Genomic DNA, 25007 nt, shown 5'->3' on the forward strand with positions numbered 1-25007 from the left:
CACACACACACACACACACACACACACACACACACACACACTCCAAAGTCCAAGGACCTGAAGAACCTGTTTTTACCATTGTGTCTGCTTTCATCTTATACTCCCCACCAAGGTCTGCTTTGGTGAATTGAAAAATGTCAAGCAAGATTTTTTCAGCTTCCTCCTTTTGAGATTTTCTGTTGCCAGTACTCCTTAGTCTCAGTGCTGTGGCAACAGTGGTCATTTCTCCCCAGCTTAGTTCATTCTAGTCAAGGAGTAGCTGTTAGTATTCCATGGGTCACATGGAATGGTCGAATACTTATTAGTACTCCACCCAGTCACAGCAGGGATAGGGTAACGGGAAGGTAGAAGTCAAGGGTGATGCTTTGTACGTGCTGAAGTGGCTTCTCTAAATACTTTCTGGATTGAGGTCTTTTAAAATACTTTTTGTAGAGCATGGACTTGAGGACATGGGGAGGGGGAAGGGTAAGCTGTGACAAAGCGAGAGAGTGGCATGGACATATACACACTACCAAACGTAAAACAGATAGCTAGTGGGAAGCAGCCGCATAGCACAGGGACATCAGCTTGGTGCTTTGTGACCACCTACAGGGGTGGGATAGGGAGGGTGGGAGGGAGGGAGACGGAAGAGGGAGGAGATATGGGGACATATGTATATGTATGGCTGATTCACTTTGTTATAAAGCAGAAACTAACACACCACTGTAAAGCAACTATACTCCAATAAAGATGTAAAAAAAAATAAAATACTTTTTGAGTCAAGGTGGAACATAACTAAATAAGTACATATATACATGTATACATATACATATGTGTATATATATCTATATCTTTCTATTTCTCTATCCACCTACCTACCTACCTACCTACCTATCTAGAGAGAAGTACCCACCCAAGTATGCTGCTTGGCTGGTGGGCTCTGCCAGCCCTTCCCTGCGCAGGTCTTTGCCTGCATCCCCGGGGGTGGAGCAGTGAGCGGGGGAGCTCTCCAACATGAAGCTCTTGCTTCTGGACGTGCTGATGATCCGTGGAGGCAGGAGCACATTAATGACTGTCTGCAGTAGCAGCTGCACCTCAGGCTGCTCTAGCCATGGGCTATCTGCCGGGCAGAGTTTGTAAGGAGGAAGTGGAAAGAAAAGCAAGTCACAAGGTAGACTTTCCACGTTAGACACAGAAAAATTCAGCTCTTTCTCCAATTCCAAACTAGAACACCCTAGAAATTCGAGTGCCTTCCCCACCAAGTACAGCTTCTCCTATGGACAGAGGCAACGCTCCTGGTACTGGGTGTCTCCTCCGTAGTCAGCACCCAAGGGTCCCTGCTCCTAGCCAAATCTCCCGCTTACCATTTCAATCTGCTTTCTGTTTTTTTTTTTTTTTCTGCTCAAATACTCATAATGCACTGTCTTTATGTTTGAGATAAACTTTTCCTAAAAGAAAAAATCCCCCAAGAAGTAAGAGTAATGAAAACATATTGGAATTTAGTGACAGTGGCAGGATTTACACTAAACCTAGTGGCAGTAGGTTATCCAGTCCATTCTCTGTCAATTCACATCATCCTGTACTTCAGTTAATACCATTTTCTTAATTGAAACAATGCTCTCCTGATTTTTGCTGTACTGAAATGCTTTTAAATAGGATGTATCTTCTAAGTAGAGCAGAGACAGTCTTGACCAAGGGCAGCTAAACTGAAAAGAAAGAAAAACTCTTATTTCCTAAGATACCCTTGTTTAAATCATTCAGATCAACTTCAATGACGGCCTTCATGGGAAAAGGAAGAAATAACAGCCTGACACTTAAGAAAACACAACAACAATGATAAATTTTCCTTTAGTTAAATTAATCAGACCTTTGCTTCCAGATCCTACTGTGAGCACAAATGGGATGAGCAGATTTAAAAGCATCCCCTCCCTTCGCTCTTGATTGGTGAATGGGGAGATCACATGGCTTAAAGGAAAATCTTCTTTTAAAGCCTGTGCAGCAATAATAGAAAAAAAGATTAATTGACCCCCTCACCCATTCAGTCTGTTTGTTTTTACACAGCATGGAGGAGACGGGGACTCCCTGATGGCTGCACCTGCAAACTAGGAGTTCAACTGTCATCTGTGCAGCATACAAGATTCACCCCAAACCGATACTTTACCATTTGTTTGACATAATTGAGAGCTATATACCTAAAAAACAGCAACATCTTGAATATCAAATGAAAAATCATGACACTTATAGTCTGGTACAAAAACAACTGCACTTCCCCATTCATTTTATCCATGTGTCCACCAATAAATATTTTAGCGACCAAAGAAAAGGAGAACTTGCCACCTGCTCCACTGGGGAGTTATTTAAAAATCCTCTCCCCTGTATAAGACCTTCTTCAAGCCAGAAAGCAACAGACAATATAAAAAGAAATAAATGATCTCTGTATATGTGTTGTCAAAATGTGTCACTTTAGGGATGTCTTTATTTCCCTTCTGCCTGGTAGCCACAGCGCTTGCTTAATCTCTTTTCCATCATCTAACCATTCTCTGGATGATGGACCATCAAGCTTGGTTGTCAGATAATGGATGGGTCGGTTATCCGTTTACAGCCATTCTATACTTCCCATTGGTCAGAAAGCTTTCTGGTGATTTATCACTCTTTAAAGTTAGGTGACACACAGAAATAGGCAGGGAAACTGGCATTCTATACTTTTTTGCTTTGGGAATGATTATTTTAATTTTAGGAAATAAAAGAAGTGGGAGAAAAATGATTAAAAAAAGCACCCGCAATATTCAGCCCACAATCATCAAAGAAAATTAAGATATTCAAAGTCTAGTAATAATATTTGAATTTTTTTTACTGCAATTCTTTCTGCAAATAATTTAAAACCAGACTTTGAACATTACTGCCTCTTTTAATTAACAATTGTGAGCTGGTTATCTGTGAACCATTATTTTCCTAAGGTACTGGCACACGTTTTAAACGACGGAAGCGGCTCCTGAGGTTGTGGCAGGACTAAATGACTCTGCTATTTTTGAGATCTCAAGAAGAATTACAGAAGCACAACTTTAGGACCAAGCTCAGGGCTGAAGCTCCAAAACTGTAAAAGTCTGGAGATGTTTACACTTCTGTTTCACAGATTTTGCCCAGCCTTTGCAGAAAAATAAAAGAGAACACCATGATCAGGTGCCTCAACCAGCAACGTAATGAGCGTGACAAACAGGTAAGGCAGTCACACCTGTATCTGCAATGCTACAAGCCGGACAACAGCTGTGCTGAAGGGCAGAGGTGGTGAGAGATAAGGGCTGAGATGAAGAAGGGGTAATCCATCAGCAACACTGGAGGGTCCTACCACTCCCATCACCTGAAATACAAACAGAGCACATGACCAGCCTTGACTATTGCAATTTCATGCAACTGTAGTAAGGGAGTCTCAGTCAATAATAATAAAAATAATGATAATGATAATAAAAAATTTGAAGGTTGGGCATGTTACTTTCAATCTGTTCGTATTGCCTTCTTTTGAAGGCATGTAATGTCTGGAGTCAGATCAAACGATTACACTGGATTCAGCCAAGGTTTTGTAGAATGTTGCTTATAACTAACTATGTAAATAATGAGAGATGAACCCAAAATTGTTCTAAGCAGGAGACTGGACATACTTACTTGTGGACTCAAAGGAATGCAATCAACATTCTTTGATGGAGCAAATACTGACAACGATGATGATGGCAAGAGCTCTACTTGCACTAGGCATTCCAGCTACAGATTTATTGCTCAACTAGCTAACCAGCAGATTCTATTCAATGAAATGCTCTACCATGGTTTCCACATTGTACAAAACCTTGTCAGGACCAGACTCTAGATATTACATAACTGATAAAAAATTTTTTGTTTTCATGTAAATCCTAGACTGGCCAACCCATAATGTGATTTTTCACTAAGAAAGAAAAAAAAAATCCTCTTTGCATTTTAATCTCCCCCACCCCAGACTACTTCAACTTCTAGCCAATTGTGCAGTCTCCCGCCACCCCACTCTCCAACTGGCAGCCCTCAACTCTCAGCGCAACTTGAAGAGGTCAATTGTCAAAGTAGTGCGTGGGAAGCAGCACACCAAAATCCCATCTGTAGAGGGACGGGCCCCTTGATCTCCCCACACACTACCTTGAAATGTACCTCACTATTTTCAGTGTCACCTGAGCCGTCTGTTTTCATGGGTAGGTGTGTAGGTAGATAGGTTGACCTGTAAATCTTCAATTCAGAGAAATCAATAGCAGAGTTAAATTTTGTAAAGTTTCATAAGATTGCCACTTGGCTACTCACCAGATTGACACAGACATTGATCAGTGACCTAAGGTGAGGCAGGAAGGATATGATTGGCTGCCTCTGAAGTGTCAAACAAACCCCTTCAATCAAATTGCTGGCAGGCTCCCACTCAACCTGTCGCCTGGAATACAATATAGGAGCCATTAGCAGCGTGGCTCCCTTCTGGAGACTGTCTGAAACGAGTGAATGAGACAGTGATTCTGACACCATCTAAGACAGGATGGGTGTCTGAGACAACAAAATGCTTCAGAGGGGAGGAAGTTTACCCACGTTGTTCCAAAAGTACAGAGCACATTAGGAAGGGAAGAGGATACTGAAAACGTAGCAGAGGCACTCCTGCCCCACTCGACTAATGAGACAAAATCTATTGAAGAAAAAACAGAGATGATGAATGGGTGGCATTTCAAGTTTCCTGGTTTTAACTATGAGAGAGGGTATGAGACTACTATTTTAGGAAACCCATCATAGGAGTCATTACTCCCAGTAGAACTAATTTGACTATAGGTTGTGTTTCTGAAATGTTTTTTTATCAGACTACAGTTGATCTCATCAGCTTTTATACCAGACTGCAACTAATTAGATTTATATGGCTTAACTCTTGCCAAAAAGATGGCATTGGAGGAAAACAGTCTATTTAAAAAGTGTTCTTTCTTTGCCTCCTAAAAAATGATATTTTGGGGCTACATTCTATGGTAGTATAAATGGTGGTATACATAACCCAATTAGATGAATATGAGATTTTCTGTAATAGAAAACAATCTGGTCTGTAATTGCCTCAGTACTGAAGAGTCGTTTCTGTGGCCCCCTAAATAAACAAGTTGGGCTTTACTGAGATCAATGTTATTTCCTGGAAATAATTTCTAAGCTTATATTGCCTACCAAATTGAAATCTCTACAATGACAAAATGGAAACGTTCATACATGAGGATATGTTGACATTCCTGATGCTCAAGTAACCTACAGGTTAGCTTCAGTCAACATTTCTCTTGTTGAACTGAGATCACCTGAAGAAATTAAATCCAAGGCAACCCCAGATTCACAGTATGCACACCAAGAAAATTGCCTACAATTAATCAAGTCTATAAATTTATCCAGACGTCTACTTTTAGGAAACTGCTGTTCTTTATAATGGGTTTAGTTATATGATAAATGAGTTAGCCTATGGAGATGTTAACATCTTCAGAAGAAACGTTATTTTAACACACCCTTGTGAGAATTATAAGACTGGCCATTTGCCAATAGGCACAGATGTTCCACTGGGACCACTAAAGAAAATAGGAGTGCTTTAAGGATACTCATTTCTATGCTACTAAAATAAATAACCTTGAAATAACATATAGGCATCCATCATCACGGTAGAAAAGAATATAGGATCAAACTGTCCATTATTAGAATAAAATCTTTCAATTTCTTTTTAATAAATTCAACAGCTTCTGATGGCTGCATAAATGAAAAGAGCACAGGATAAAACCTGGAAAAGTTCTGACAAATTGAACAGTAAATGCTACAGATTCTTGGGCAAGAGTTGCATTGATTTGGGGTTTAGTTTAACAGGACAGAAAATGGTCTCACTAACCCAAAGTGGAAATTTCCAAACTAGCGGGTTTATTAGCATTTATCAATTGATGTATCTTCTCACTGTGGCTATAGGTTTCCAAACTGGGCTCAGAACTCCAGGTAGCCTGGTTCGGAGGCATCTGCTCACAGAAAGGCTACCAACTGATATTTCAGGCCACTGAGTGGAGGGCAAGTGGCAATAACATTGATTTAGTACCACCTGAATTAGGTGAAAAGGTGAAAATTAGGTATTTGTTATCAACCCTGAGAGCTCTTTAGCTGCTGCTTCGCTGATTATTGTAAAGCTTGGCATTTCTATAAACTGGTACCTAAAATACTATGTTAAGTACACATTTTTGAACATCAAGCTAATTTTTCTTCTCTCCTTAGTTGTTTAATTCATAAGGCATAGCTTGCCTTACTTTGAAAGGAATTGAAGGATACACATTGAATTTCTTATGTGTGTCAGATAAGGAACGTGATAGCTAAGAAATGAATAGATTTTTCAAGATAAATACAGTTTTTGGAAGAATATGTTATTTCCTCAAAATATAGACCCTGCTACTTATGCTTTCGTATACCTGACTAGCTCTGCACATATAACCGACCGAACACTTCTGAGCTGTTCATTCAACTGCGGATTGACCCACCACCTTCAAAAATGACAAACTTGCAGCTTGAGGCTTGTCATACCAAAAGCTGACTAGGAGGCCTCCTCACCTCAAAGTAGGCATCTTATGAATTTTGTTGAACATCCTATCCAATCTCTTTAAAATGAGGATAAGGGCCGGCCTCACTGCCTCGGCTGTCCAGTCGGTGATAGGGAGCATCTCCATGATGTAGCGTCGAAGCCCACGGCTCTCCATTGTCTGGGTGTCGTATGGTGCCAACTTCAGAAGGGAGTGTGCAATTTCTGCCAACCTAAAATGTTTTGTTTTGTTTTTAAAGAATAAGCTTAGAAAGCCACCATGAGAATTTTCCCACACAGCATCATGCTAATCACCCTCCTTCCAGCACACTGACTCCCTAAACTGTGAACATTCTGGCACATTATCTCATAACTTGTAAATAAACGTTTTAAAAACCAAATCTGGACAAAATAAGGCCCATACATTTCAGTTGGTTGATACATCTCTTAAGTCTTTTCAGTTTGTAGGTTCCCCCTCTTCTGCTCTTGTTTTGACATCTAGTAATTTATTTGTTGGAGAAGTTAGCTGTTGGTCCTGTAGCATTTCCTGCACTCTGGATTTTGCTGATTGAATCTCCATGGTGTCATTTAATTTATCTTATTTCTCCTGTATGTAATTCAATTGGTAGTTAGATCCAGGGGCTAGATCAGATTAGGTTTTGATTTTCTGGTATGTGTCCTTCATAGGCGATGTGTACTTTCCTCAGGACGTATGTGATTCCCAGCTGTCACTCTTCCTGATGTCAGTGGCTACTAGTGATCACTGCACAGATTCCTCAACTCATTAGAAGTAGTACAATGGTAATATTGTATCGTTTTTTTCCATGTATTAACTATAGCATTTTAATAAGAAGTCCTTTTGATTACTCCAAGAGAGACAGGACAAATGCTTAAAAAGAACTACAGTTTAAGAGCACCCCAGGTGATTCTGACAGGCACTCTGATATAGGAATCAGAGCTAGGCCCTTGCCCCTCTACCACATGGATTGCTCTACAATTGCTCCGTGTGACTAGTGCCATGGATGGAGGATTCACCACTGCATGAGGCAGCTCATTCCATCTTTGGACATCCACACTGTGAAAAGCTCTCCTCATATTAGGTCCCCAAATTCCCTCAATTTTTTCCTATGAGGCTTCATCTGGAAGCATGAATTCAATCCATCTTCTCCATGGCAACCCTTCACTATCAACAGTCACTGTCTCTTCATCCCCACTCATACTCTCTCCAGACTGAACATACACATTGTCCTTCTAGAAATTGTGTGTGAGTGTGTGTGTTTTAAAGAAATCGTTTTAAACAGTCTTCACACTCTTTTGTTTATCTCTTTCTCACAAATGTGCCATGCAGAAAATAATGCTTTACTTTTCAGGTCGTTTGATTGACAGATAAAAGTATATCTATATACACATATTTCTTTTTTAAATGGGTTTTTTCTTTTTCTCCCAGTTTTATTGAGATATAATTGACATACAGCACTGTATAAGTCCAAGGTGTACAGCGCAATGATTTGACTCATGTACATCATGAAGTGACCACCACAACAAATCTAGTATATACACATATTTCTTTTCCCTTGTTATCTTGTAGGTAACCTTAAGAAATGCTAGAGAAATAACTGATCTATTTCAAGCTTGAAAACAATACTTAGAGTTGGATTTGTGTCATTTGATGGATTATTAACTGAATTTCTCTCATCTCTGGTCATGTTACAAAATGAATATGCTTCCAGCATAAAACAAAAATTTCCTTTAATACAGTCTTTGCTGTACTATCACATGAATAATCTTGAGAACACAAGGGAGAGACGGAGGGGGAGAAAGGAAAGAGGGAGAGTTGGAGAGAGGTGGGCGAGGGGGGAGAGAGAGAAAAATTCGTTTGCAGAGCTTACTGTCCTGCTATTCTGCTGCTGTGGCAGCTTTGGTCTGGGAAAATGAGGTAATAAATTCCTTTAGGGTAGAAACTCTATCTAATCAAGAATGTTTTACTTGAGAGCCTTGCAGCCAATCATAACTTCTGCAAATGCAGGGGTACAGATTGCCTCAACACTCCTTCTTGGCTCCTTGATTCAAATCGAGTACTTCTTGCAATTATCTCCTCTATCTTTTATATCGTCCTATTTCTTTTTAAAAAAAAAAAATCATGGATACTATCCTTGATGGATACTATCTATTCTTAGGACTTTAAATACTACCTATAGGTCCCCAATTCTAAAATGTATATATTTAGCTCTGACTTTGACATACAGCCAAATGTGTACTTAATTTACAAAAGAAAACCTTAACTATACCCTGTGCTTTGGTGTAGGGTCAAAACATGTGGAACTCAGCAAACTCTGTTTGGCCAGAGAACGTGATGGGTCCATTTTTATTGAGAGCTGGTGTGAAATAGCATGAACAGAGGGGAAGTCGTCTAAATAGTCCCTGGCATTAAAAAATTCTGCCTACCTTCCCATTGATCCAGGCCATGAAATAACTGTGCTCATACAGGTTACTCTTGCTGAATTGCATCGTGACGTTCTGCAGCTTTTGGTACCTCCAGGCATCCAGTCCCGTGAGACTGGCCCTTTACCTGTGATGGGATGTTGGTGAGGCTGCTGCCCATCACTCTGCTCTTTCCTTTCAACATGCCTCAACCAGGAGATACTTCTTGTTCTTCATATTTTAAAAAGGGGATTTTGCTTTACCAAAAAAAACTAGTTGTGTGTTTTATCTTATTGACACTATGATTTTTATGATCAGCCATTTCTCCCTGTTGTTTTGATAACTCAGAAGCCCAAAGTCAAATTTGCAGTTCATCAATAGTATCTAATGTGATAAAATCACGTAGATTTCCCATGCTAATCTTATCATAAACTATTTCCCTGCTAATTTTTCACATTGTTTCGACCCTCTAATTTGTAAATTGTATCCCTTTGCATCATATAATTTTCTGAGTTGCCTCAAGTACTTGGTAAAATAATAAACACATAAATACATGTGATATATAGTGCTTGCAACACCGCATTCTGTATTCTTACGTGTGCCTCACGTATTGAACTGTGATCATGTTGAGGACTAGGGCTTTATTTTACATCCCCAGTGTCTAGGACAGCATGTGGATCTTTCTCATTAGCGTTAGCATCTATTGAGCCCTAGATCTGTGCCAGGCACAGAGCTAATCATTTGAACTCCTAGAGCTCATTTAACCTTTAATAGGGTTTGACCTCTAGAGGGAGCTCCAGGCCTCTCTAACTCATGCTCTCCCCTCTCTCCAAATGCCTTGAGTGTAGATACAGATATACATAAGACAGTTACTAACCCATTATCATGATTGCTCCCCTCCCCTCCCCCCCTTTTCACTCGCTCTCCTATCTTTCAGGAATCTTTTCCCCTTTCTCCCACAAAATGTCTGTCGATAGTAGTGATTCTCTGACTCTGGGAATGTGATGTACAATTACTCAGGTCAGCTGGCCATTATCAGTAGGAAAGGAGGGGAGATGGCCTGAATGGAGCACGGAGTTACTATGGCAACAGAAGCCTAACACTTCAAACTTTCCTCGCCTTTCCCAGTGCAGGAGCTGAAATTCTTAGTGCAAAATAAGTTCTTCCCCATCACAGCACAGCAGGGAGTGTAAACACATGTGATGCTCTAGACTTCTGGGTGTGTGCCAGCAACTCAGAGAATGTGAAATCAGTCTGGAGGATAAAGAGCCTGTGTTCTCCAGACATTTCTGGCTTCTCATTTTCCCTCACTTAGTACTTTCTAAATTTTTCAAGGAATCATTTTAAGAAAAAAAAGAGACGATAATCAGGAAATTGGTGTGTTTTGCCAAATTGCAATGTTATTTCTGAAAGGCTAGAACTTAAGCCTACCTTTAGTTTTACAGATATACTAAACTTTCCAAGTGAATATTTTGTTACCAATGGAATTTTCCTTTCAAGGAATTTTTATGATGCTTTAAAAACTGTTACAAATCTAAATAGAAGATCATCTGTAACCATGTTCCTTTTAAGAATCTGAAAATACAGACACAGCCTTTATAGTTTGAAGCAACAAGTGAAATGACATCTCCTTAGGAAGAAGGAAACATGAATGCACAGAGATATAATTCTGGGGGCTCTCCCTGACATGCCAGGAGTACAAATTTTTAAAGAATGACTGGCCTCATCTAGTGCAGAATTTTTACCAGGACACTTTTTCGAAACATTGGAAGGCTATCATGCACAATATGTGTAAAAGGGATCTCAGACTCAACCCAAGTGTGGCTCCGAATTAAAACTGCTCCTTCCCTGCAGGCCCCTCACTGAGTCCTCAGATAGTGTAGCGGCAGAGCAAGTCCTCAAGCAGAAAGTAACTGTGCATTTTTTTGTGTAAAATAAGAGAGAGGGGACATTGGATTCTTGAGAAAAATTAGAATTTGGGCAGTAAAGAGCATGTGGAAGAAAGCCTCTGAATTCAGGTGATGCAATCTCCCTTTCACGCTCTTTTATTAAGGAGCAAATATATCAACTGGGCTTTTCTGTCTTTAAGAACATTTCCCCCTGTCCACGCTAAGATCCTTTTCCACGGACTTAACATCTATTTTCCCAGAGGGCCCTGTTTGATGTGCGTCCAAGCTACAGGAGACCAATCAATTTCAGCCAGTTTCAAGCTTTTATCATGCCCCACATTTATCCCCCCGCATACACCCACCCCCTAACCCCCTCCAGACATCCGGCCCAAGCCGTGTGCACACTCAGGGGCAGAGAAAATGAGGACAGTACCTCATGTGGGACTTCACGTCCAACAACTCCAGGGCAGTGACCCGCGGTTCCCCGGCCAGGTTTTGCAAGATCTTCAGCCTGGGCCCGCAGTGCTTGTAGAACTCGGTGCAGATGTTCAGCAGTGACTCCCGGGGTCTTCTGAACTCCTCCCGAGCAAGCCGTTCATCTAGTTCCTCTCTGGGAAGGCCCTGCCCTTCCTCCAGTAAGTGCAGGTTTTCTCTGGGGAATTATAAAAGTTTAACTGGGGGTCTGGGAAGGTGTATGGGGGGCAAATATGAGAGGAAGGTATCACACTGAAGAAAATTATGATGCCTTATATTACATGCAAGTTAATGAAGCAGCAGGGCGGGGCCTAGGAGAACCTTATCGGAAAGATCAAGAAAGTTCATCATCCTGCAAGAGACTGTCATCCCAAACTGTAGTGGCTTTCCATTAGCCACTTCCTGAGGATTTATGCAGAAGTAGGATGCCATGCCTGAATGAAAAGAAAGCTGACGGAACCATAACCCAGCTCACAAGGCAAATTATCACAAGATGACAGAATTAGTACAAAATTAGGTTGTCTTTCTGTACCTGATAAAGTGCAGTTTGGCGCCTTGTTCCTGGTACCTGGGAGTCAGAAAAACAGTCTGCGTAACTATCAGAGTAAGAGCAGGGGCCCTGTGGTGGGGCCTCTTCACGACTTTTTCTTATGAGAAGCCTTTGAAGTTACACATTTTGGTAAGCTCCCTAATACACACATACTAATCCTAAAATCTAAAATCTTGATCTTTCATTTGCCGACCACATATGCTGCAACTATAGCTGCCATGAAAGCTGTTCCATTGCCAGATAATTTGTAGAAAGACAGATACTCTAAAAACACACACAAACTCATGGAATGTGGTCAAATGAAGGAAATTTTGGAAAACTTTCAAGGTGAGGTGAATCTAAGTTGCAGTTTTAACATCATGTGCTATATTTCAGGAAGAAATATGGCTGACTTCCTTTCAGTTCTAGAGACTTCTTGCTTTATGAGTGATGGGTAAAAGGACTTTAGAAACCCTCTTTCTCTGGGCACCTTTCATCTAGTGTTGAACATAGCTCAGTAAGCTTAGAGAAACCCCTAAATATCCCTTAAACTCATTACTCAAAACCCATATAATCATTTTCCCCTAATGTGAGAAATTGAGGTAACACTATCACATCAGATAATTTATATCTGATGTGATAGTTTGGAACTTATTTCATTTTTAACATAAATATATGATAAGCAGGGAATTTACATAAATAATGATATACACTTAAAAATGTGCTTCAGAGAAAATAGAAAATTATTCAGTTTTTCCTTATAATCTCTGCTAATTACTCCATACTGGGAAAAGAGAACTTTCTCCCTAGCTGATTTTGGGTTTGCTGTGTCTTAAAATCTTCCTTGGAGGAGGAAGCTAATTAAACTTTTATTTTTGTCTCAGAGTACTTAGAGGTTAACCCAGGGAGAATGAAGTAAAGTATTAACTAGTGCAGCCAGTGTCTGAGTCGCACCAAAAGAGGGAAGGTGATTAAGTCAACAACCGTGAAAGCATCAGTTAAGGGGCTAAATCAAAGCTTGGATGAAATGTCTGTAGAAAATCTGTCCAGATGAAAGAAAGGTGACTCTGCACAACTGCCCTGGAATGAGAAGCCACCTCCTGATTATTATTGTTTCCTTTGCCTTTTTCTTGGAGGCAAGTGAAACAACACTGGAATAGTTCAAAGACCACCCAGGAGGCAGAGAACATCTTGCATGCTCACACAAACAAATGGACATAAATGCCACTTTCTGAAGGTGGCTTACTTCTCTTCATTTACAAAGGTGACAACTGCAAAAAAAGCCTAGGTGTTTTCGTGTAACTCTCAACTCTCACCTTCTTCTCTTTTCCTTGGAGATTTTCACGCTCAATATCGACTATTTTCAGGATTCCTTTCACTCGCAACAGCTGAGATTTAGGTTGTACGACATTGAGAGACCACAGAATAAAGCCAGTGAATTACCTGGTAGTCATCCCAGACGACATGGTGTGGTTGGCTGTGGTGGCCCCTTTATGACCCTGGTCACACCTGCTCATCTGGGGGGCCGTCATGGGCCTGCAACAACAGTAACAAAACCACAGAAGTGGAGACACTTATGAAACCCTCAAGTTACTGCAGCTCACACAAGCTTGAAGCTAGAAGCTCATAAAGACTTCGGCCTTTTCTGTCACACACCTCTGCTGAGTCTGTCCTGGAAGGCACTTTAAAGGGAACACTGATTCCCAAGGGTCTATAAGCTCACCACGATTTAAGGTCTTTCGTTTCTTGGCCCTGAGTAATAAACAAATACTCTTCAAGCCAGACATTCATGAAATCAGACTTCTAAGTCTGTGCTGATTAAGTGAGAGTTAAGAATTCATTTTTTCAATTCCACAGGTACCAGGAAGTTAGCCATTCTAGACAGTAAAAAAAAGATAAGGGTGTACATATCATTTAGGCCACCTGCTCCATAATCAACCACTCTGTTTTTCTGAGAAACTATCAAACAAGGAAAGAATCTTTCTAGTCAAAGTTAGACCTAAGTCTGTGTCTTTATTCCTGTCGTAGAGAATGGAGTTGAGGACACGGGGACGGGGGAGGGTAAGTTGGGACGAAGTTAAAGAGTGGCATGGACTTATATATACTAACAAATGTAAAATAGATAGCTAGTGGGAAGCAGCCGCATAGCACAGGGAGATCAGCTCGGTGCTTTGTGACCACCTAGAGGGGTGGGATAGGGAGGGTGGGAGGGAGGGAGACGCAAGAGGGAGGAGATATGGGGATATATGTATATGTACAGCTGATTCACTTTGTTATACAGCAGAAACTAACACACCATTGTAAAGCAATTTTACTCCAATAAAGATGTTAAAAAAAAAATTATACCTAAGACTACCCAGGGAAGTGAGTAAATTAGTATCTATTGTTAAGTCAGTAATTTATTATGGATGCTAAGAAACAGGTTCAAATGAGCTCATATATAGGTAAACTGCGTCTGTGTCATCTGTGACGTGGAAAGGAAGATAAGCCCTTTCAAAGCTATTGCTTACACGAACTCTTTAAAGCTTGCTTTTGTCATGCTCATTTTCTGTATGCTGGTTGTGGCTGGAGAGTAACCCTTTAAAAATCGCCCCAGACCGTCTCTTCGGTGCCTTTGCTGTAGGGGGCAGCATTTAAAGCTAGCCCCAAGACCTTCCCCCCACTGCCCCACTGGTGTTACTCCCATTATCACGCTACATCATATGGCAAAAGGGAAATGATCTGGGGAGGCCTATTCTCATCACCGGCCCTTAAAAAGCAGAAAGTTTCTCTTGGGAGGGGCAGACAAATTTGAAGTCTGAGAAGGACTCAAGGCATCCCTGCTGGCTGGACGACTGCGGGGCCGTGTAAGAGGGAATACAGATGTCTTCCAACAGCAGAGAGTGGCCCCTGGCTGACGGTCAGGAAGGAAAGGGGACCTCAGACCTAAAACGGCCTGGTGCTGGATTCTGCCAAAACCCTGAATGAGCTGAGAAGTGGATTTTTCCCCAGATCGTTCCAGTAAGAGCTCAGACCAACTGACATCTTGATTTTGGCCTTGCAAGACCCTGAGCCGACAGATCAGCTGAGCCTGCCCAGATTTCCAGCCTACAGAACCATGCGATGATAATAAATGCATTCAGTTTTAAGCCTCTCAGTTTGTGGTAATGTGTTATGCAACAATGGAAAACTAATAGTGATACACTTGTAATATACTTGTTTCAGTGTTACTACCTATAGAACGGTTAATTTTTTTTCATGAGCAACTACATTAGGACTGTGGAAGTGAAGTGGTATTCTTCTCGTTTTCTTTTCGTAAAAACAATGGAGCCAATTTTGTTGTGAATAATTACAGCCAGCCAATGAGGCTAGTCTTCCACTCCATCTTTTGAATATTAAATACACTGGAATATTTAAGGCCACAGAATTTCAAATGTCAGAGCTCCATCCATAACTCTTTGTGGAATTTTTGGTAAGTCAGTTTTGGAGAAGTTAATTGACTTATCCTTATAAAAGGGAATAGAAAGCATCAACATTGTGTACTGTAAAGAGAGAGAATCAAGTGGCCCTTGAAGGAAATTGACCGCTCTTCTCTCCTCTAGTCACAGGAAGGCACTAGTGACATAACCAGGTGGGTGCAGAAGGGAGGGTGTAAGTCACGTATTTCTCCTTGTAATGTTCTTCCCCCTCAGACTTTCAGGAAACCATCATCAAAGCACTGGGGGCTGTTTCTCACCAGCAGTTTGTCACTGCTCCCTATTCCACTGCTTCCCATCCCTTCAGATTAGATGCACGTGGGCACTTCAGCAGAGAGTCTACCCAAGGCTTTGGGCTATGTTCTGCTTGCCTCGGTTGGCAATGTAGTGCAAGATTAGGAACTAAACATAGGTTGAACTTAATGAATAACAATCTCACTCCCCCTCTCACTTGCTGGTGCACGCTGGAAAAGTCCTCCATGGACTGAGGGGTTGCAGCGAGTCCCCTCACCAACTGAGCAAGATGGGGCTGGAGAAGTTGGTGCCTGTGATGGGAGTAAACCATAGAATTTTAGGCTAACAATATGGCCAAATGGGATGGAGAAGCAAAGACATCGATGCAGAAAGAAGGCTTCCCCACCTCCACCCGTGGGGAGGAACGTCTCCTTCCAGCTGATTTTAGATGACGATGGAAAAGGAAAGCATATCACTATATAGTGTCCTGCATCTACCACCCCCACTCGCTCTATCCTTGGTACACAGACATCCTCCCAGCCCCGCTAATGCCCCCACCCGCCAACGCCTGCCCAGGCCTCATCTATCCAGTCCTTCCCTGACACAGGGCAGCTCAATTCCTCTGCTTCTGTACCCAAGAATCTGGTGACAGGGCTAACTTCTTGGAACTTTGTTTAGGGCTGAACCCTGGTGTCAACTGACCTTTCCATTCCTAAATCCTTCAGTCCCCTCTCTTAGCACTCTTGAGTCCTGTCCGACAGAGAATCTATCAATTCTAGCATTAGAATAAAATTTTGTAGTTTATGTTTGTTATGTAGCTTCTGAAATTAAAGTAAAAATAAACCCAGCTCTTTACAAACAGGAAAATAATAAAAGAATGCTTAGTTGAAATTGCAGACATTTCATGTCTCATAAAAAAGAGCTAATAAAAACGTGGATCACATTTTCATATTCACTAAATTAGCCCTTTTACAAAAGATTTGTTTACTGCTGGGTTAAAACTGCCACAGAAGCTCGGCAAGCTACATGTAAATGTGTGTTTAGCAATCATGGTAGAATAATAATACTAACAATTATTATTATTATTGTCATCATCATCATTATTATTTAGAGTACTGAGCACTATTTATCTAAACAACTTAGGGAATGCTTGCAGTTTCAGCTGAGTTTGGGTAAGTTATCTGTAAATAAAAACTGGGTTTGAGATTTTCATCTTTTTGGTGGATACATATAGCTTATGGCTGTGGCTATTTCTGCCGATGGGATTACCTGGTGAGGACCTCTACGCTGTATAAAAGGGCCTGCAGGGATGTCGCAAGAGCAGCCATGGAGGCGATCTCCTCTCGGGCAGCGGGTCCTGTCTCCACTTGTGACGTTTGCCTCTTTAGCTTTTGTAGGTAACATGGCACCAAAGCTTCCAAGACCATCAGCATCTGAAGACTTTAATCAACAGATAGAAAACCAAATCACGTTTTTACCTCCTACTTGATATTTTGGAGCATGGAGAAATGAAAAGCCTCTAGAGAGTTGGAAAATTCTGAATCCCCTTCCCACACCACCCAAGTCAAGAGTAATTAAAGCTGCTGGAAATATCTACCAACACTAGTTAATTAGTTAATTAAGCACCGGATAAAAGGTGATAAAATTCTGCATTTAGGAAGAATATTACCTACTTGGGAGAGTTAGCATATATACAATTGGTTGAAAGAACAACAGAATGGTAACAGGTAGAGCTATTCAGTCAATCAGAGAAACAAGCTTCACAAAAATCAACAAAGCTTCCATTCAGTAATTTGCAACAAATCTGAGACAAAATAAAACCCTTCTTTAGGAGGCTGGCTTCTTAAAGCTTAAGCAATTTTACAGCAAGAGTCTGGTCTGGAAACAGTCACTGTGATACAGGTATGAAAATGGTTGCTTACTAGTGTGAATAATTTAAAAATTCAGCTATATTTTGCTATCAAGAGACATTAAATATAAGTATATAGAAATGTTGAAGGTGAAAGTAAGAGCAAACACCAAAAGAATGCTGATGTAACTATTATGTCAGACAAAACAGACTTCAAGGTAAGTTAAAGACGGAAATTTCATAATTGTAAAAAGACATATTACCAGACATCAGACTTTTTATAAAACTATCGTAATTAAGACAGTATAATATTGGTGCAAGGATAGACCAATAGATATGTGAAACAGAATAAGGAGTCCGAAACAAATCCGCACTTGATTTATAACAAAGATGACACTGCAATGCAATGGGGAAAGGCTAGTCTTTTCTATAAATGGTGCTTGGGTCTATTGCCTATTAGATATCTCTAGGGGAAAAATAAACTTTGACCCTTACTTTACACCATACCAAAATTAATTCCAGATGGCTTGTTAATCTAAATGTTAAGATAAAAACAAAAAAGCACCTAGCATATAAGGGGATATATTCATAACCTTGGGTTAGCCAAGATTTCATAAGAGGACACAGAAAGCACTAAAAAATAGGAAAAAGGTGATACATTGGACTGTATTAAAATGAAGAGCTCTGTTCATCAAAAGACAACATTAGGGGAGTAAAATTATAAGCCACAGAGTAGGAGATGTTATTTGAAATACAAGTAGCCAGTGGTGTGCTGGAATGGCTAAATAACCAGTCAAGAAGGTCTACTGGACAACCCTCAGGATGGGAGAAAATATTTGCAACTGAAGCAACTGACAAAGGATTAATCTCCAAAATATACAAACAGCTCATGCAGCTCAAGATCAAAAAAACAAAAAACCCAATCAAAAAATGGGTGGAAGACCTAAACAGACATTTCTCCAAAGAAGACATACAGATGGCCAACAAACACATGAAAAGATGCTCAACATCACTAATTATTAGAGAAATGCAAATCAAAACTACAATGCAGTATCACCTCACGCCTGTCAGAATGACCATCATCAAAATATACACAAACAACAAATGCTGGAGAGGGTGTGGAGAAAAGGGAGCCCTCTTGCACTGCTGGTGGGAATGTAAACTGATGCAGCCACTATGGAGAACAGTATGGAGGTTCCTTAAAAAACTAAAAATAAAACTACCATATGACCCAGCAATCCCACTACTGGGCATATACCCAGAGAAAACCATAATTCAAAAAGATACATGCACCCCAAGGTTCACTGAAGAACTATTTACAATAGTCAGGACATGGAAGCAACCTAATTGTCCATCAACAGAGGAATGGATAAAGATGATGTGGTACATATATAAATTGGAATATTATTCAGCCATAAAAAGGAATGAAACTGGATCATTTGCACAGATGTGGATGGACTTAGAGACTGTAAGACTTCACTTCATACAGAGTAAAGTAAGAGAGAGAGAGAAAAACAAATGTTGTATATTAACACATATGTGGAATCTAGAAAAATGGTATAGATGTTCTTATTTGCAAAGCAGAAATAGAGACACAGACATAGAGAACAAACGAATGGATACCAAGGGGGAAGGGGGGGATGGGATGAACTTGGAGATTGGGATGGGATTAACATATATACACTACTGATATTATGTGTAAAATAGATAACTAATGAGGACCAACTATAGCACAGGGAACTCTACTCAATGCTCTGTGGTAACCTAAATGGGAAGGCAATCCAAAAAAGAGGAGGTATATGTGTAGCTGATTCACTTTGCTTTACAGCAGAAACTAACACAACATCGTAAAGCAACTATACTCCATTAAAAATTAAATTTAAAGAAAAAGGCCTACCGTAAGCATCTCTTTCCAACACCACATTCAATGATGTCATTCTGGTATTTTGTATTCAGCAATTGCTACATATTAGCAAATTGGCAATGCTACACATTAGAAACTCTTTCTCCCAGAGAGTTGGTTGTTAAATGTTTACCAGCAACACCACTCTATATAAGTTAAAATGTATTTATATCAGACTCTTTAAAAAAAATTCCATATATCAAATAAAAATTACTGATAATCTCATTTAAAAATGGGTAGAATACTTCAATAGGCCCCTTGCAAAAGTAGATATCCAAATTCCAGTAAACAATCTGAAAGGCTTCCAAACCTTTTAATTTGCTGGAGGGAAATGGAAATCAAAACCACAATGAGATATCACTATAAGCCAACAAAAACAGTTAAAATAAAAAAGACTGACGATACAAAGTGTTGATGAGGCTGTAGAGTACTGGAACACCTATACACTGCTGGTGGGAGTGAAAAGTGATACAAGCCCTCTGGAAAACTTTTTGGTAGTATCTACTAAAGCGAAGCATATACATACTCCATGATCTAGCAGAGCATTTTTACCCACAGAGACGCATATATATGTGCACACAAAGGCATATATAAAAATGTTCACTGCAGCATTACTGGTAATAGCTTCAAACTGAACACAACACTAATGTCTGTCAACAAAAGAAGAAATACACAAATTGCAGCATAGCCGTACAATAGAATATTATAGACAAATGAAGAACTACTGTTATACACGATTGCATGGATGAATCTCATGAAATAATACTGAAGAACAGAAGTCAGACATTAAAAAATACCTACCATATTATTTCATTGTAGTTGAGTTCAGAAACAGACAAAGCTGATTTGTGATGCTGGAAATCAGGATAGTGGTTCTTTTATCTGATTTTTCAATTTGAGTGGTAGTTACACTGATGTGTTAACTTTGTATACATTCATTAAACTATAAAATTACAATTTGTAAAAACTTTCTTGTATGAATATTTAAATAAAATACATTATTTAAAAAAAATTTAAGCACAACAGGGACTTGGTATTACAAATGTTGAAGTCTTTTAAGAATTGAATTTATTCCCATGAAACATATCCTAGGGAACAACTACTTAAGAGATCCTGGCTCCACCCAGGAATTAAGAACAGTTCTGGCTTAAACAGAGCAGAATAAGGTATTAGGGAGGTTTTTTTAAAAAAATTTAATTTAGCTTAACAGTATTGGACTCTGGCTTTTAACTCACAATGACAAGAGAATTTGATTGTGAACTCTAATTCCTTTTGATTTCAATGTGTTTGGATTTTAACTTGAAAGTGTCTTTTATATCTCATTGGGAATTTGATAATGTGAGGATTTTTTAGTCAAATTTAGGGCTTCTCTATGCTGTTAGCATTTTAATATTAGAGAATCTTTATACATTTTGTCATTGCAGTGTCTTCATGTTATCACTTAATCGCACTGCAGAATCTCTGATACACCCTAACAACATGGTACTGGATATGCTTGGAGTGGAAAATAGAAGAGGGGGTATTTTGACACTTAGGAATCGAGTGGACTTGGAGTTAATGCAAGGTTTTGATCCATGTTTGAACCTTTTATGGAGCTGTGATATTGTAGGAGGAGCCTAAGGAAAGCAGGAGGAGGACCGTCCTGATAGAGGGTAGATTTGCCCTCCTGAGGCAGGGTTGATCAGGGGCATAGAGTTTAATCCCCATTGCTTAAGACAGAATATGGTGGGAATGTTGGGGATGGGTGGCATATTTTACTCATTCCTCATGTTTCCTTCCAGCAGAGAGAGTTCAGTCAATATCAATCCCGGTTCCTCTTTGCCCTTTTACTCATTCGGTTCTGGAGAAGACAAAGACTTACCTGAGGGGCAAATTGATATAGACATACTGGGCAAAATCAGCTCAGCTCTTTTCCTTTTCCTGGAAAAGCCTGCCAACAGGGCTTCTATCCTCTGCTGTGAGTTCTCAGGGCAGTCCTGTTTCAAGCCTGATTCCCCTACTTAATCTTTCTCAGCACTAAAGGTGACATTTCAACCTCCCTTCTGCCTTCCTTCATTTATTTAGAACATGGGCAAGAAAGAAGTCACTCTTCACTGGATCTTTCCAGAAACCTCAACTCTTATGACTGACACCATTTCAGGAGTTTCTGAGAAAGGATAAAGAGGACCCTGAAGATGGCTGTGATATTCAGCTCAGGCAAGGAGAGCAGAGATTTCCACCAGAGGCTGTGGTAAGAATAAACTGTATGCATTTTCTTCAGGCGGCTCCTTATGTTTACAAACTTGGTAGGTAAGAGGCAGGATGAGGTAAGGTGACTTGGCTCAGCGCCTCGAGATGGCTGAGCAACAGATTTCATAAGGGAAAACTTCAAAATAAATTGCTCTGGGACCGGAGGCAGGAGAGATTATTTGCAGTGGGGGAACCGGGAAATGCACTGTGGAGATGGGGCGGAGGTCACCCTGCTTGTCAGCGGGATGTTCTGACCCTACCATCTGCTCTCTCTGTCCCAGCGGTGTGTGAGGAGATAGTACATAATGAACAAACTGATGGAAGAATATTAAATAATGGTATTACACTCTAAGATTAATCCCGAATAATAAAGCAGTCTGGGAATACCTGACCAGTTGTCTGCTGCTTTTTTCATTGATTACTTTAAAAATACAAATTCCCAGTCTTTTATCCAATTCATAATAACTATTTTGAAAGAATTTTTGATATAAAATAAAACTGACAATTGTTAAAACACCACTGAGAAGAATTTGTTATTTAATAAACATCCTGCTTCAGATGTTTATTCTACATTAAGAAACTACATCTTATGGGCACCGTTGAAATTTGACTTGGGGAAACTATGCAGTAATGATCAAAACCTGAAACACAAAAGCTCAAAATGACAGAAAATCTAATGAGCAAAGTTTGATACAGACCAAGATAAAATAAGTCCTCCCCTAAAACTTAATCAATGAATGTAAACTTTATTATAAATTTTACATAGAAAGAAAATAATTTCAATGAAAAGAACTTTGATAAAATAAAAATGAAAAGTTGAAAGTGGCTTATTTGCAACATAAAATGGCTGAGGAATTAAACTGGCATAAATAAATTAGAAAATAATCCCTTAATGAAAATTTATAGGTATAATTATGATTAAGATGTTTGTATTTATAAAGTCGTAGTCAAATATCCTTGGGGTCAAAATATCCACTGGGTTAAAATAGCAGAGTTGCAATAGTTGGGTCAATATTTTTCTACACTAATTGAAAACCAGAAGTAGATTTAAGGAGGAATATGAGAAATTGATAAGGAGATTTGATCAAACAGAGAGAATTAAGAATTTTAAGTAATGTGGAAATCTGTAAGCCCCAAGCAATCTTTAGATCCCAAGTAGATCACTATGCTTTACTTTCAGATCAGTTATACACTTCTATCTAGTGTTCCATAAATCACCCGATCTATAGATGTTTCAGGATAGGCTTGACTATTAGGTTAGAACTGGACTGGTATGAATAGACAAGCGCTAGTTCTCTGTTTGTTTCACCAGGAGAATCACTAGTCATCTTCCCTTTCACTTCAAACCTGAGTCAGAGTCACAACTCACCCTGAGCACATGAGATCAACAGCTGGTCCGAGGAGGTAGGACCAATGTGGGTGACTCTGGGTTAGATCAGAGCCAGCATCCTTGAGTTCACACTCAGATAAGATTTATATTTTATTCCTTGTGTGACAGGAGTTTGTAGTCTCAGTTCTTTGAATTTACATCAGAAAGGTGATAACCTACCTAGATCTGGCAGTCTTAACAGAGGAGCAATACCCTGGAATAATTTATTAGCCCATCCTTCTCTCAAAAGAAAGTTGAGGCAAAAACTGTGATATGTTTATGACTAATCCATATTTTTATTTTCAAACTATTTTCTCACCACAAAGGCCTATGCAAGAAGAATTACAAATGAGAGAAATAGGAACATGGAAACAGTTGGCTGTTATCTGATTCATTCATTTTATAAATTTATACTGTTATATCATGTATGGAATACAGCGCTATATTGGGCATTGGAAGATATATCACATATACTAAGAATATGGTAGAATAGAATCGAATGCTTTGTTTATGGGTTAGATATTACAAGAAAAAATCAAAGTAGATTGAGAAATTAAGAGGGGGAGATTTCCTAATGTTGAATTGAGGAAGAGGAGGGAAGGCCATAGGGTTGGTTAAGCCAGAATTATGGAACATCTTTAAGCATGTATATTACATAAAAAGGGGCTATCCATAATTCATTTGAATTATTGTCTCTGCCTTTAGAATACCTATTTTAATAGAGACATGAGGCTGATTTTCGTTTCACATATTTTATATATATATATATATATACTATATATATATATATATGTAAATAAAATCAGGTCAGAGCCAACATCCTAGAACTGGTAATAACACTCGCCATGGTGAGTCCTTTGGATTCCTTGCACTTGGCAAAATGACAGGCAAGATTCCTCTTCCTGCTCTTTGTGTGACACAAGTTCTTATTGCTCCTTGAAATGAGTTTTCTTAAATAGCTTAAATGTCTTTTCTGAAATTTTATTTGCTATTAATTTCTGTTACATGTGAGGATATTTCCTAAACAAGACTAAAACATCTTAGCCACTTCACAATTTCCAAATTAGGGGATTTCAAATTGATGAAGATTTACTGTATTTTTCATAACCTCTGCTATGACAAGTTCCCTAAATTTAGTTTTTGAAAGCATACTTGCCAGAACATTACAGGCTAATCTTAGCAAACATAACCTTTGTAGTCGCTCAATTTTATTTCCTTTGCCATACTTACTTATTACAAGGCATGGAATAAAAGGCTGCAGTTACCTTCTGAATGACTCAGGAGCATATGCCACCACAGTAACACAGAGCTTAATGGCTTCACTTATAGAGAAAGTCAGGTCTTCATTTCCATAGCAGAAATCTGAAGGGACAGAAGGGCAAGGCACACAATCAGAGTGGATTCCACCAGGGATAAAGAAGAATTTATTACTCCTAACACTTTCTTTCCAGTTATATTTTGTAGGCATTTCCTTGTTAGACTTTATTCCTAAACTGTGAACACTTAATATCCTCATCTAAAGGGACTAAAAATTCTGTTCTATTTTTGAATAATCAGATGACAAATAAAAGTGCTTTTTTTTGGTAGTTTAAAAAAACTCATCTAATAGAAGGATATTTGGATGCTCTAAGGTAAGACACGAGACTTCATCTTTGAATACCTCTAATTGTAGACATTCCATGATAATAAAAGCCTGTCTTAAAGGGTTATTCACTTAGAATTGCCCAGGAAAACCCAATTTTCTGAAAACTACAGCGGTCTATTGAGCCCCCCTTTTAATACAATTTTCATGGCAGAGAATCCTTTACATTTTAAGATTTACAAGAAATTTAAGAAAAACAGGAGATAGGAAAATGTACTCATTTAATTTATACCACCGTTCCACTTATTTTTTTTTTTTTTTTTCCTTTTCCCCAGTGTTGCTCGCAGTTAAAAGGGCCGCCGCCGCGGGGGCAAGACGGCCCCAGTTATGCGCAAGCGCGTGCTGCTCTGACACTGCAGCCTGCCCCCGGCGCCACGCGCAGGCGCGGCGGGGGCTCAAAGGCAGCGCATGTTCCACTTATTTTTGCTATTTTGATTTAGCTCAAAATATTCAGTATAAGGTCATTTAA

The 25007-nt window shown here is 39.5% G+C and overlaps 1 protein-coding gene and 1 non-coding gene across 3 annotated transcripts in view; both read right to left on the reverse strand.

Annotated features, from left to right (window-relative positions):
- Nucleotides 1-25007, reverse strand: part of UNC80 (unc-80 homolog, NALCN channel complex subunit) — a 241679-nt gene that overhangs the window by 26496 nt on the left and 190176 nt on the right. For both annotated transcript variants that reach the window (XM_029225347.1, XM_029225346.1), the window contains exons 46-55: nucleotides 24162-24258; nucleotides 16816-16986; nucleotides 13301-13393; nucleotides 11861-11896; nucleotides 11288-11506; nucleotides 6577-6777; nucleotides 4297-4420; nucleotides 3212-3337; nucleotides 1847-1970; nucleotides 893-1099 (exon numbers count right to left, since the gene is read on the reverse strand). In XM_029225347.1, coding sequence (XP_029081180.1) covers nucleotides 893-1099; nucleotides 1847-1970; nucleotides 3212-3337; nucleotides 4297-4420; nucleotides 6577-6777; nucleotides 11288-11506; nucleotides 11861-11896; nucleotides 13301-13393; nucleotides 16816-16986; nucleotides 24162-24258 — 1398 coding nt within the window. The remainder of the gene's footprint in view (nucleotides 1-892; nucleotides 1100-1846; nucleotides 1971-3211; nucleotides 3338-4296; nucleotides 4421-6576; nucleotides 6778-11287; nucleotides 11507-11860; nucleotides 11897-13300; nucleotides 13394-16815; nucleotides 16987-24161; nucleotides 24259-25007) is intronic.
- LOC114897342 lies at nucleotides 24811-24946 on the reverse strand. Its single transcript, XR_003794068.1, has one exon. It is a non-coding gene; the product is annotated as a small nucleolar RNA SNORA76 (small nucleolar RNA).

Source organism: Monodon monoceros, unplaced genomic scaffold (genome assembly GCF_005190385.1).
Source record: "Monodon monoceros isolate NGI ecotype Baffin Bay Population unplaced genomic scaffold, NGI_Narwhal_1 Super_Scaffold_16, whole genome shotgun sequence".
Lineage (NCBI taxonomy): Eukaryota > Metazoa > Chordata > Mammalia > Artiodactyla > Monodontidae > Monodon > Monodon monoceros.